We start from the raw sequence: 13,231 nt of genomic DNA, 5'->3' as shown, positions 1-13,231 counted from the left end.
ACCATCAACTTGTTTATTTAAAAATTATTTATTTATTTAAAAACTTACTATACGCATATGAGTGAAAAATTCTCGAGCGAGATGTTAAACAAGATACAATCAATTAATCTTTCTGAATTATATTTAGTAGACAATAACTATATCGATTCATAAGAGTGTTTATTCTCATGAAAAAATCTTTCTAAATATTTTTGTGATGATTTGAAATGTTTGATATCTACTCTGTATGCCACAGTTGAGAATTATTGTTGGTTTATTGTTATTCAGGATAACAAATGCGCATGCCCACAAGATGGTAACAGTACTGGAGCACGTGCGAATGCACGTATGTGTAACATCACTTGTAAAGAAGACATGTATTGTGGCGGGAAAGATTATATAAATATCTATAATGTCGGTAAGTGTTTCTTCATGTTATGTACATATCTACTTCATTGTTATCAAGATAGTTCTACTAAAGAAAGGAATATATCTGGAACAAACCATTTTGGAGTAAGAGTTCGATGTTTCTATTGGTAGAGGCATGCGATGTATCATCTATTGGTAGAGACATGCAATGTATCATCTATTGGTAGAGACATGCAATGTATCATCTATTGGTAGAGGCCTGCAATGTATCATCTATTGGTAGAGACATGCAATGTATCATCTATTGGTAGAGACATGCAATGTATCATCTATTGGTAGAGACATGCAATGTATTGGTAGAGACATGCAATGCTTTATCGGTTTATTAAATGCGTGTGGGGTTTGTAGTTTACATGAACATTTGATGGTCCTTTGCTAGCAGTCAAAGAAAACATGCACCCCCCCCCCCCACACACACATACACACAATTATGCTACACTTTTCATTAAGTAAGAAAAAATACATTGACGGAGTTACGTGTATACAGCTACATCACTATGATCAGGGGTGGATCCAGGAATTGTGGATACGGGGGCGCCACTTTATGAGGCAGGGAATCTAGGGGCCGGCTTGAGGCCCTGAGTGGGTGGCCCAAGGGGTGAAGTCCCCGGAATCTCTTGGATTTTACAGATTTTACATGAAATATGTCTCCTATTTAAGTAATTTGTTCTATTTTCTATCATTTTTGATCAGTTGAAATTTATAAAATGACGCAAATTTTAAGGGCTTTGGAAAAAAATTAAGTTTTCCCAATAAAGTAATCCAAGAAATCAAAAAAAAAATGTCATTGATTTCTCCCGGAGTAGAAGAAACTATTGCTTCTTTCATCATGTAGTACATTTTTCTAAATAAGATACCACGATTTACCTTAAATTTGTAGGGGGAGCCGGCTGCGCCCCCCCCCTTAAATCCGTTACTGATGATTTAGCTTTGATACCTCCGCTCCGCTTATTGTGCTGATTTTGATAGCTCCGCTTACTGTGCTGATTTTGATAGTTCCGCTTATTGTCCTGTTTTTGATAGTTCCGCTTATTGTGCCGATTTCGATGGCTCCGCTTATTGTGCTGATTTTGATAGGTCCGCTTACTGTGCTGATTTTGATAGTTCGGTTTATTGTGGTGATTTTGATAGCTCCGTTTATTGTGGTGATTTTGATAGCTCCGCTGATTGTGCTGATTTTGATAGCTCCGCTTATTGTGCTGATTTTGATAGCTCCGCTTACTATGCTGATTTTGATAGCTCCGCTTATTGCGCTGATTTTGATGGCTCCGCTTATTCTGCTGATTTTGATAGTTCCGCTTACTGTGGTGATTTTGATAGTTCCGATTATTGTGGTGATTTTGATAGCTCCGCTTATTGTCCTGTTTTTGATAGTTCCGCTTATTGTGCCGATTTTGATGGCTCCGCTTATTGTGCTGATTTTGATAGCTCCGCTTACTGTACTGATTTTGATAGCTCCGCTTATTGTGGTGATTTTGATAGCTCCGTTTATTGTGGTGATTTTGATAGTTCCGCTTATTGTCCTGTTTTTGATAGTTCCGCTTATTGTGCCGATTTTGATAGCTCCACTTACTGTGCTGATTTTGATAGCTCCGCTTATAGTACTGATTTTGATAGTTCTGCTTATTGCGCTGATTTTGATAGCCCCGCTTATTGTGGTTATTTGATAGCTCCGCTTATTGTGGTGATTTTGATAGCTCCTCTTATTGTCCTGATTTTGATAGCTCCGCTTATTGTCCTGATTTTGATAGTTCCGCTTATTGTGCCGATTTTGATGGCTCTGCTTATTGTGCTGATTTTGATAGCTCCGTTTATTGTGCTAATTTGATAGCTCCGTTTATTGTGGTGATTTTGATAGCTCCGCTTATTGTGGTGATTTTGATAGTTCCGCTTACTGTGCTGATTTTGATATCTCAGCTTACTGTGCTGATTTTGATACCTCCACTTAAAGGTCAAGTACGGTAAAATAGATTTGAAAATAAAGTTTACAGTTCATCAAAAGTCGTTTTAAAAGTTTACTGCTGTGTAAGTTTTTAAAGAAATCCAGGTAAATGCGCAAATACCTGTTCAAAAAGCGTTATTCATAAAAGCGAATGACAGAATTGTCGCTCTTTCTTATAACGTTATCTGAGACAATTGTCGATGTTTATTCAAATTACGCCATTAAATCATCGTTTTTATAAGACTTTTGTGAGAAATGACCAGTTTTAGCAACACCGTGGATATATTGATGGTGGAATTCCGGAGATACACTTGAGTTTAGGGATACAACCACACTCATAGTATATATGTTTGAACCTGCACCCGATATGTGTGATGATTGCTCCATGTTCTAATAGTGAGATGTATGCTGCCACCAGATAGTGACATCTCATCGGAATCTCGGCTAGAAATTATTTACCGGGCCAGCCCATAAAGAATCAGTAATAATATTGGGAATGATAGTCTATCAAAAGATAACCTTTGTATTCTAAAAGGAAATAAAGCGAATAGTTGACTTGAAACCGTAATATATTTGACGTCCTTAATTTGATCCGCTCATCTAAATGTAGCAATCATGGGTGAGCGGATCATTGGATTTGATCTCCTCCTAGGCACCTGATCCCACCTCTGGTGTGTCCAGGGGTCCGTGTTTGCCCAACTATCTATTTTGTATTGCTTGTAGGAGTTATGAGATTGATCACTGTTCGTTATCTTCACCTTGCATCTTAATTAGATCTAATTAGATTGTGAAAACCAACACCTAATATACAATACCCGGCCATAAATGAGTCATCAATTGATTATTTAACTATGTATATTTAATTGATAGATGCCTTTTTGAGTAAAAAAAAACAAACCCTCATTGTAAATTTATTTATAGCCCCCTTTTACATGTTTTTTTTTTTTTTTTTTTTTTTTTTTACATAGATTCAATAACATAAAATGTCAATTGTTCGTAGTTTCTTCACAAAGTTAAAGAATTGTAGCATTTTGAGGTTCGAAATCTGACTTGATGATTCGTAAAACATTCTCAATAATCAATGTATCACAATTTGATTAGCATCTCAGGAAAAAACACATTTGGACAAGTTTGCATAATTACATGCAAGTGAAAAAAATATTGAAATCAGACGAATATTGACCTCACAATACGTATTTCTAAAAATAGGTTTTTGCAAATTGAATTCATTTCCTTTCTTACTATATTTTTTTCAAAATATATAGTAATGGAATGATGAGTCGTTTACATGTATAGATATGGAGTATGACAACATTAGTAAGATATTTCATTTAATTAAAAAAAATCAATTCTAACTGGATAATGGTTGACCTCTTTATGTGAAAATGCAAGACAATATTCAATATTGAAACCATTGAATTCATGAAAGCGTTCAGTGGTGGATCTAGAGACCCACACCGGGTTGCATGATCCCCCATTTTGGATTAAGCTTTATTCATTATTAAAATACACCCCTCCCATTGTATTGTAGGATGCCCCGTTCATCATCACTTTACACTTTGTCTGGAATAACCAGTCTGATTAAATCAAACCTCTCACTTCACTCGATATGCAGGCAATCAAACAGGATGATTCGTCAGGATTGATGGAAACCTGATCCTCGTTAAAGTGTTACTCACTGATCATCGTGACTTGTCACAAATTTGTCTTTTTTTTCATTTTCAGAATAACCTAAATGAATAACAATAATCAAGTGTTTTTGTTGTTGTTGTTTTTTTGTGTTTTTTTTTTTTTTTTTTACAATATATGCATCGTCGATGGAGCTGGAGAAGAATCCGAAATACCTCGCTGCAGTAATATAGCCCTGTCTGGTTGTAAATGGCGTGACACTTTTGTTGGTGGAGCTACATTTATTTGACGCGACTTCTTGCGTGATTCATATCCACTATCCACAGTACTTAATTTATATCTGTCGGTGTACAAGACTCAAAGTACACCAAATATCTCAACTTTGGAACTTGATTGCCACCGTCATACAAAGATGTCTTTACCAGCATCGATTGCCATTTTATTTTAATTTGAGAGCCAACATGAATCAGAATTTGGGAGTAGAGTTATGAGCCAAATTTGATTATTTTCAAAGTTATATTGAAACAATGCAATAGAGAGTGTGTTTGTATACAGATGACAAAGATGTTGAAATCAACAACATCTCTAAAGTACATACATGTACATTTATTTTTTAACTTATGATTTTTGATATGTTGGGCCATTCTTTACATAACGATTTTGACTACGGAATAGTCCGTTTACCTGATCAAGATATATGGCTCATGCGTACAGCGAGCGTGACCGGTCAACATGGAATGATTACTTCGATCCCACCTCCGGTGTGTCCAGGAGTCCGTGATTGCTTTTTGAAGAAAAAAATTATGTTCTTTGTGGAATTGATGGGATTGATCACTTGTTCATATAAATATATAAGACATTCTAAAATTGAGCTTTCCATAAAAATATCAGAGTGTTAAATCGTGAAACACCACATTATATTATTGCAGATACAAAACATGGAGGTACGCGTAATCATTCTTTGGACCACAAGAAATTAATGATTACTCGGATGTTTCTTTTAAATCATACCCTTTATAGTATTCATGAGATTGGTCAGTATTTTTTTCACTTTTACATCCAAAGGATTGACTATGTGTCTCTATTTTTTTTATAGATTATTTTGATCTTTGCAACACCTATATCAGTAAATTTTATTACAGAAAATGAAAGAAATTTAAAAAGAGGTGTCTAGGAATGTTGATAACAAATTGCTGGTTCATATGCTACAAATGTGTGAAAACATATTCCCAATGAAAAATACACAGATTTTGTAACTTTCAGTGGAACAAACCGATTTAGATGGAGCGATGTTAGTAGAGGACCCACATTACACAACATGTCTGACCTATGAGTGTCTTAACAACACCCATACCTTAACGGAGAGGAACTGTGAAGACTCTTCTATTACTGATGTCGCCTGCAGTGAGTACAATTTACATCTATCACACTACTCAACTTGTGTGGAATAACCCAATGACTCTCCCTGATGATATTGGAAGGCGAGAAACCCTCTCGCAATTAAGAATTTCCTTATACCCTAAAACCTTTAAAATTCGCCGGTTTTGATAATTAACCGGTTTTCAAAATAAGCTTCTTATTTCTTTCAGTGGCAAAATACTTGCAGAAAAGCCAGCTTTAATAATAACTCTACTTTAATGTATTTAAGATAATCATTCATATGAAAAACTATTCTTGTTCAATATTTGTTTAAAAAAAATTGTTTAAAACAATTGTTTTTATCTGATCTGTTTTATTCAATATTTGAAAAAAGATTAATATTCTCTCTCAATTGTTATGGTCTGCAGATTATTTTCCTTTGAAAATAAGCTGGCTTTGAAAATAAGCTTCAGGTTGTTTTTTTCTTTACCAGAACTTGAACTAAGCCACGGCTTCTTTTCAAGATCGTCGGATGTTTTTATTCCAGATAATTACTCTTATTCCAGATGACTAACTATTTTTTATTTCAAACGCCTTATTTTATTCCAGATGATTATTTTTCGTGTACGTTTGAGGTTGGAGATCCCTGTTTTTTTGTTCGCGGGGATTTTGACTGGAAAATAACTAATGTAAGTTATGTTTCAGACTAGAATATATATCTATGCGACTGTTATTGAGGTATATGTTGACTGTTACTGAGGTATATGTTGACTGTTACTGAGGTATATGTTAACTGTTATTGAGTTATATGTTGACTGTTATTGAGGTATAAGTTGACTGTTATTGAGGTATATGTTGACTGTTATTGAGGTATATGTTGACTGTTACTGAGGTATATGTTGACTGTCATTGAGGTATATGTTGACTGTTATTGAGGTATATGTTGACTGTTACTGAGATACATGTTGACTGTTATTGAGATATATGTTTTATTAACATGCTTTCTACACTGTAAAGAACTCGTGACGACTGCGTTTCTGTTCAATATTCTGTATGTTATTGTCAATGTAAAATTAATGAGAAGGAATATAAATATTCATTCTTGCCTTCTACAACTTTAACATGGCGTTAGGTGATAACAAGAGGAACGACAATAACAGCATATGAGGGAACCAGGTTTGCCCACGTGGACGATTCCTCTTACAGTCCTGGACGTGAATCATACCTCCTTTCTTATACTGATTTTACAGGTATACCTTATGGTAGTTACATGTAATACACACGTTATACAAAAGTCTACATGGCACATGTAGCCAACAAATTCAACATTTACAAGAAGAACAACATGAAATACCGGTAAGTGTAACAAGAAAATAGATTCAAACCCGCGATCCCTGAATTGCTAGTCAGTATATCTAACCACTGAGCTATGCAAGGTGAAGATAACGAACAGTGACCAATCTCATAACTCCTACAAGCAATACAAAATAGATAGTTGGGCAAACACGGACCCCTGGACACACCAGAGGTGGGATCAGGTGCCTAGGAGGAGTAAGCATCCCCTGTTGAACGGTCACACCCACTGTGAGCCCCATATCCTGATCAGGTAAACAAAGTTATCCGCAGTCAAAATCAGTGTGCCAAGAACGGCTTAACAATCGGTATGAAACACCAGTCCAATATCTACTGTTCATATAGCCCAAAGTATTTTAACACAATATATGTACCATAATAAAAATATATAAAGGTAAAAATAACGAACAGATTAACAGATATGTTAAACCTTATAATAAGATACATATGTGAGAACATGGTAAACACCAGAAGTCAGGTGCTTAAGAAGAGTAGAATAGGTTGTCTGGTGAACCCGATATCTTGATCAGGAAAACAAAGTAATCCGTAGTCAAAGGTGAAGATACCGAACAGTCATCAATCTCATGAACCTTATAATGAAATAGGAGAACGGGGCGAACACGGGTCCTTGGAAACACCAGAAGTAGTGGCAGATGCTTAAGAAGAGTAAGAATAAGTTGTCCGGTCACACTCACCGTGAGCCCTATATCTTAATCAGGTAAACGAAGTAATCCATAGTTAAAATCAATATGTAAAGAACAGCTTAACAATTAGTATGAAACACGTCAGACAGCATTTGACCCAGTATCGTGATGATGAACAGACAGACGGACAGTATGATTCCTACAGGGTTTCCTGGACACACCAGAGGTGGGATCAGGTGCCTAAGAGGAGTAAGCATCCCCTGTCGACTGGTCACACCAGCCGTCAACCCTATATCGTGATCAGGTAAACGGAGTTCAAATCAGTATGCAAAGAACGCTATAACAATTGGAATGAAGCACGTCAGACACAATATGGCTTTTCTAATGAAAGTTTGTATTTGCGAAATAGATTATCATAACGACCATAGAATTTGCAAAATACTGATTAAAGAATAAGGTATAGAACTCATGTAAAACTCATGTAAAAACAATAAACCAACTGGTTTAAAATTCTACGCTGTATTCTAATATATTCATACATAATCAACACACATTACTAAATTCCGTATACGCCCCAAGATATGTAGAAATTAATTTGGAAAAATGCCTATTATTTTTTGGTGACTTTTAGATGGGCCCTGGCACTTTATGACTAAACGGAATGTTTGAGCATTGTAACAAGCTATTACATAGAATGTGCAGCATTAGATATCCTTTCTAAGTTGAGTTTTTTACCCCAGTTCATAAAGTGAAGTCCGTAATAGCTAAAATTCTCAAACCGTATGCACTTTCACTTATCAAAGCCAATTTGACCGTTGTCACTAACTACCCAAATTACCATCATTATTATAAATCGTCAAACACCTGTGTTAATGTGGTTTGGATAAAAATAGACATAAAAAGACTGAATTAAAATTGATAAAAATTTATATTTTAATCTCTAAATCGTTATGGATCCTTTCATCCTTTTTGGCGTAATTAGTTAAATATATAAACTAACTGTAAATTACAAATACACCAGGACAGGATAAGTGCTACGTACATGTATATTTTATTTCTGATCTACATCCTTATCTTCTTATGAAAAGGTCATGTAACGCGTTCATTTTGGGAGAAAATGTCACGTAGTTCAGTCTGATTTTGACATAAATAAGAAAATTGGAATAAAACAAAACCACACACGCAATACATCAGAAATATATGTATTTGCCGAACTCTCTTTTTTGTATTCCTTATATGAGTTATGAGATTGATCACTGATTGTTATCTCCGCTTTTCATGTACACAAAGGGATGTCATTGAGTATCACATCCTTGTCTTATTTATGAAAAGGTAGATTAATTTAAGGCGGCTGTCAATGAAAAATGTCGAGACCGGCTCTTAGCATTGTTTTTATTTGTCGGTACCATCGGTCCCGGAGTTTTCACATGTTATTTTTAAAAAAAAAGAGAAAATGATATGATTTTAATAAAACATCAGAATGCAGGCATGAGATATCACATCTGAATTAACGAAAAATGGGACTCAAATATTCTGATATATTCTTTATCCAATAACGTAATTTGGGACCGGGACCGAAGACTGGAGATTTGGTCACGGGACCGAAACTGAAGACAACCTAGTTTGACTATGGATTACTCCGTTTACCTGAAAAATATGGGGTTCCGGTGGGTTTGACCGGTAGAAAGGGGATGTTTACTCATAATAGGCACCTCATTCAACCTCTAGTATGTTCAGGGATCCGTGTATGCCCTACTCTTGATTTTGTTTTCTTAAAGGGATCTATGAGATTGATCACTTTTTGTTATCTTCACTTGTTCATTCTAACGTACTTCAACTAATCGGATTTCCTTCTATTTTCCGATTTTCTCATTAGTGTCAGTGTATAAAAATCAGTATTATCTAAAATAAACGACACTGAGACGTAATAAAAATTTGCAGACAGCACGAATCATAATCTACATTGAGCATATATTCATATTAGTATTTCTATTGAAGTTAAAAAATGGTGCTTACGGTTCCGATACTTCATCTCCAGCGAGGACCCCACAGCAAGCATGACAGTGTCCATCTATGATGATAATTCTAAAATCGTACTGGGTAGTGTCAATTACAACCGAAATGTGGAATGGCAATATACAGCAATAAACATAGATCCTGAAGTTGTTTTCAAGGTGAGTGTCCAAAAACAAATTATCTTTAAACTTTGTACAATCAATGTAGCTGCAGTTAAAACCTGACAAGCCAATCTTCAACTGGACCACAGTACAACAGTATGAAAGCAGCCTGGAGAAGGATTGATAAACTTTGTCTTACGTTTTGTTCAATTTTCAGAGTAGACCGCCATTTCCATCAGTCACTTAGATTTGTAATGAAGTGGTGTATGACGTATACTAACTTCAGCATTCATCACTATCAAGAAATATTTGATTCAGTAAACTTTGCTTCATCATAAATTTCGCATTAGAAGTGCAAATTTTGCGCCTCTCCGATTTTTAAATGAGATCCTAAAACTGAAGTTGTTTGCATAATAAAGGACCTTAACAGCTAAATGGCATTGAGTGTCTGCAAAAGTCAAATTTTGGTGTCCTTCAAATGCAGATTGTGATATCTTAAAATCTGTGTGCGATTTTTCGAATGGACCCAAAATTCCAAACAATTAAATACATGTACACTGCACATGACTCATTCTTAGATATGTTACTTAATTTTTGCAAAGATAAGTAATAAACTTAAGTGGATGATAATCTTGAATATTGACAGGATTGGATAGCAGGTCAAGATAACCACAATACATGCAATTGTGTTTACATTACAGTCAACATCACCACATCACTGCCATGGGGATCCGGGTTAGAATAGGTCATTAGTACCCCTTGCTTGTCGCAAGAGGCGCCTAAGTAGGGTGGTCCTTTGGATGTGACCTCAAAAATCGAGGATCCGTGTCACAGCAGGTGTGGCACAATAAATATCCCTCCCTCCTCAAAGGCCGTAAGCGCCGAGCATAGACCTAAATTTTTCAGCCTTTCACCGACAATAGTAACGTCTCCATATGAATGAAATATTTTCAAAAGGGACGTTAAACAATATACAATCAATCAATCACCACCTGTCATTACTTTGTTAAACATCACTCTGATTCCATGCTGAAGTAGATATTAAAAATATGCTAGGGTTCTTCATTGACAATGTCTTGTAGTCGACCTTCCAAAAGTATGTTTTCATGGGCACAAATTGTGTTCCTTTATTGGCTCACTTGAAATGAAAGGACGTCACGCTTTCTTTATCTTTATGACAAACGGGATACCTTCATCTTCTCCATCACATAGATGATCAGGAAAGTCTCATACCCATTAATCAGTATTCAATAAAGATTTTCAGGGGAAAGGATCAGTTCAGGTAACAAATGAATAGACCTATAATATAGGGGAGAACAATTTTCCGAAAAGTCAAATTGCTATATCAACTTTGATGGGTATTCTTCTTCTTCTTCTTTTTTGTCAATCAACAATTCATTATTTGCGATGCTGAAATTAATTTGTATATATTCCTTCAATAATCTAGTTAAAAAGCATATTCATTCTTCATATAAAAGTCATCTAAGTGAATGCAAACTGTAAAATTTCCTGTACACAAACTGGAAGTCTGTTGAGGCCAATATATAGAAAGTATTTTTATTGCGTTTAAACGCAATGCATCCGCAAAAAAACAAATACAAAAAACAACAAAAAACACGTTACATTTAAATTCAAATATTGTCGATTAAACACAATGATTATTGTGTTTAAACGCAAAAGATTGCGTTTTTACGCAAAAAGCATTGCTTTTAAACGCAAAAATATTGAAAACTATTATTCAAGACAAAGGAAAGGCTCAAGGAAGAAGAAAAACTCTCTCAAACTCTCTCTCTCTCTCTCTCTCTCTCTCTCTCTCTCTCTCTCTCTCTCTCTTATTCACGCTTTCTTTCTCTATCTCCATGTGTTCTTTTCATCTATATCACTTAGTTGCCCCGTTGCCAAGAAAAAAATATCCACAATAGGGACACTCTCTACAGATTCTTACTGAAAGAGCTCCATCTCTACAGATTCTTACTAAAAGAGCTCCATCTCTACAGATTCTTACTGAGAGAGCTCCATCTCTACAGATTCTTACTGAGAGAGCTCCATCTCTACAGATTCTTACTGAAAGAGCTCCATCTCTCTTGCGTTATCTCCTTCTTTTGTTTTGCCCTCTTTCTCACGCATTCCCACTTTTCTCTTTCCTTTTGCTTTCTCTCCCTCTATCTGCATGCGTTCTTTTCATCTATATCAATTTGTTGCCCTGTTGCCGAGACAAAATACCCACAATCTCTTTCTCTCTATCTCTCTCTCTTGCACTCTCTGTCTCTTCTTTTGCGTCCTTTTTATCTCTCTTATCGCTAGACTCAACTAACTTGTTCAGATTACCCACGAAAAGGATTTTTAATTTGTACGGGGAAATATACTGTAATATTGTTGGTATAGTGAGAAAGCTAAGGTATATCGGTTGCATTTAAAAAACAATATCAGTAAAACTGATGGATGCTCCCCAAACGGCATCTAACCAATGAAATACTTCATATGATGCATAACTTGCACAATGATCAATGACTGTTGACATGAAGGGTTATTTATATATATATATATATATATATATATATATATATATATATATATTAATAACCCTTCATATATATGTATATATATATGAGGTATATGTTGAGTGACTTTATCCTTCAAAAATGACCCTGGGTGACCTTTGTCTGATAGGTCACTTACCTATGACTTATTTTTGTGATATTTGATCAATAGCTGTTCAAAATCTATTAAAATAAGGAGCTTTTCCGTTGTATAAGATGTATGTTATGAGTAACCTTGCCATTTCCAAAATGACATTGAGCGACCTTTGCCTGAAATGCATTTGACCTTTCCAAAATGACCTTTGTCCAAAAGTTCCCTGTTCCAAGGAATATTTTCAATCAATGACCAATCTATGATAAAAGGTTTAAAAGATAGGATCTTTTATGTTAAAAACTATTGAAATAAGGAACATTTATGTCTTGAGTGATCACGACCTTTTAAAATGACCTTTAAAAACCTTGATCCACAAGAACTTGTTTCAAGGAACATTCGTGTACAATTTCTGATGAACGGTTTTTAAAAAGAAAAAAAGATATGAGCTCAAACGGACGGACGTACAGACAGACACGACGGCGACTTTATGCTCCCCCAAACTTTCTCGGAAAGCATAGAAAGTGTTGGGCTTCATCGCATTAAAATGAAATAGGAGAGAGAGAGAGAGAGAGAGAGAGAGAGAGAGAGAGAGAGAGAGCGAGAACTGCCATTTGTCATTTCACTTCCCATCAAATATAGGTAAGAATGAGACAAATATTGAATGTGGATCTACGTGAAAGTCACACACATCTCAAAACACATTGATTAAATGGAATCTACATGACTTCACTTTTTACCAGGAATAACCCCCAAAAGTGCAGCCCCGCACGGCATGTAACGATTTGTTTTATTTTACTTTCATGCAAAATACTCGAATCTGATTGGTGGAGAAGTATTTGAAAAAAACATATTGTTACCCTCTGAGAACAGAAAGCACGCGCTCCAGGGTGATATTATCTAGCAACAGGTAACAGTACTTGACAACGAGTGCTATTGTAAAAATTATCACATGCGTCAAATTTATACGCGTACGGTTCGCCGTAGATTGTTAGACGACGTCTTTTGAGCGTTTGTAATTAACGCCAATACCCGCATTTATATAAAAAGAAACATTGCATGACCATGATTGATCAAATGTCCACAGTCATAAGTTTTTCTGCTTTGCTGTTTGTATAACATTCAGTGTAATAAAACAAATATTTCAT

General features: G+C 35.4%; 1 protein-coding gene across 2 annotated transcripts in view; it reads left to right on the top strand.

Moving 5' to 3' along the window:
* Positions 1-13,231, top strand: part of LOC125648686 (uncharacterized) — a 57,565-nt gene that overhangs the window by 19,553 nt on the left and 24,781 nt on the right. The window contains exons 4-8 of one of the 2 annotated variants that reach the window (XM_048875693.2): positions 268-397; positions 5,243-5,383; positions 5,948-6,027; positions 6,471-6,588; positions 9,334-9,509. In XM_048875693.2, the coding sequence (XP_048731650.2) occupies positions 268-397; positions 5,243-5,383; positions 5,948-6,027; positions 6,471-6,588; positions 9,334-9,509 (645 nt within the window). Of the gene's footprint in view, positions 1-267; positions 398-5,242; positions 5,384-5,947; positions 6,028-6,470; positions 6,611-9,319; positions 9,510-13,231 lie in introns of both variants that reach the window. The other variant, XM_056142206.1, reaches the window with a different exon arrangement.

The sequence above is a fragment of the Ostrea edulis genome, chromosome 6, assembly GCF_947568905.1.
Source record: "Ostrea edulis chromosome 6, xbOstEdul1.1, whole genome shotgun sequence".
Taxonomy (NCBI): domain Eukaryota; kingdom Metazoa; phylum Mollusca; class Bivalvia; order Ostreida; family Ostreidae; genus Ostrea; species Ostrea edulis.
Note: the sequence above shows the minus strand (reverse complement) of the source record. Positions and strands in the feature narration are given on the sequence as shown.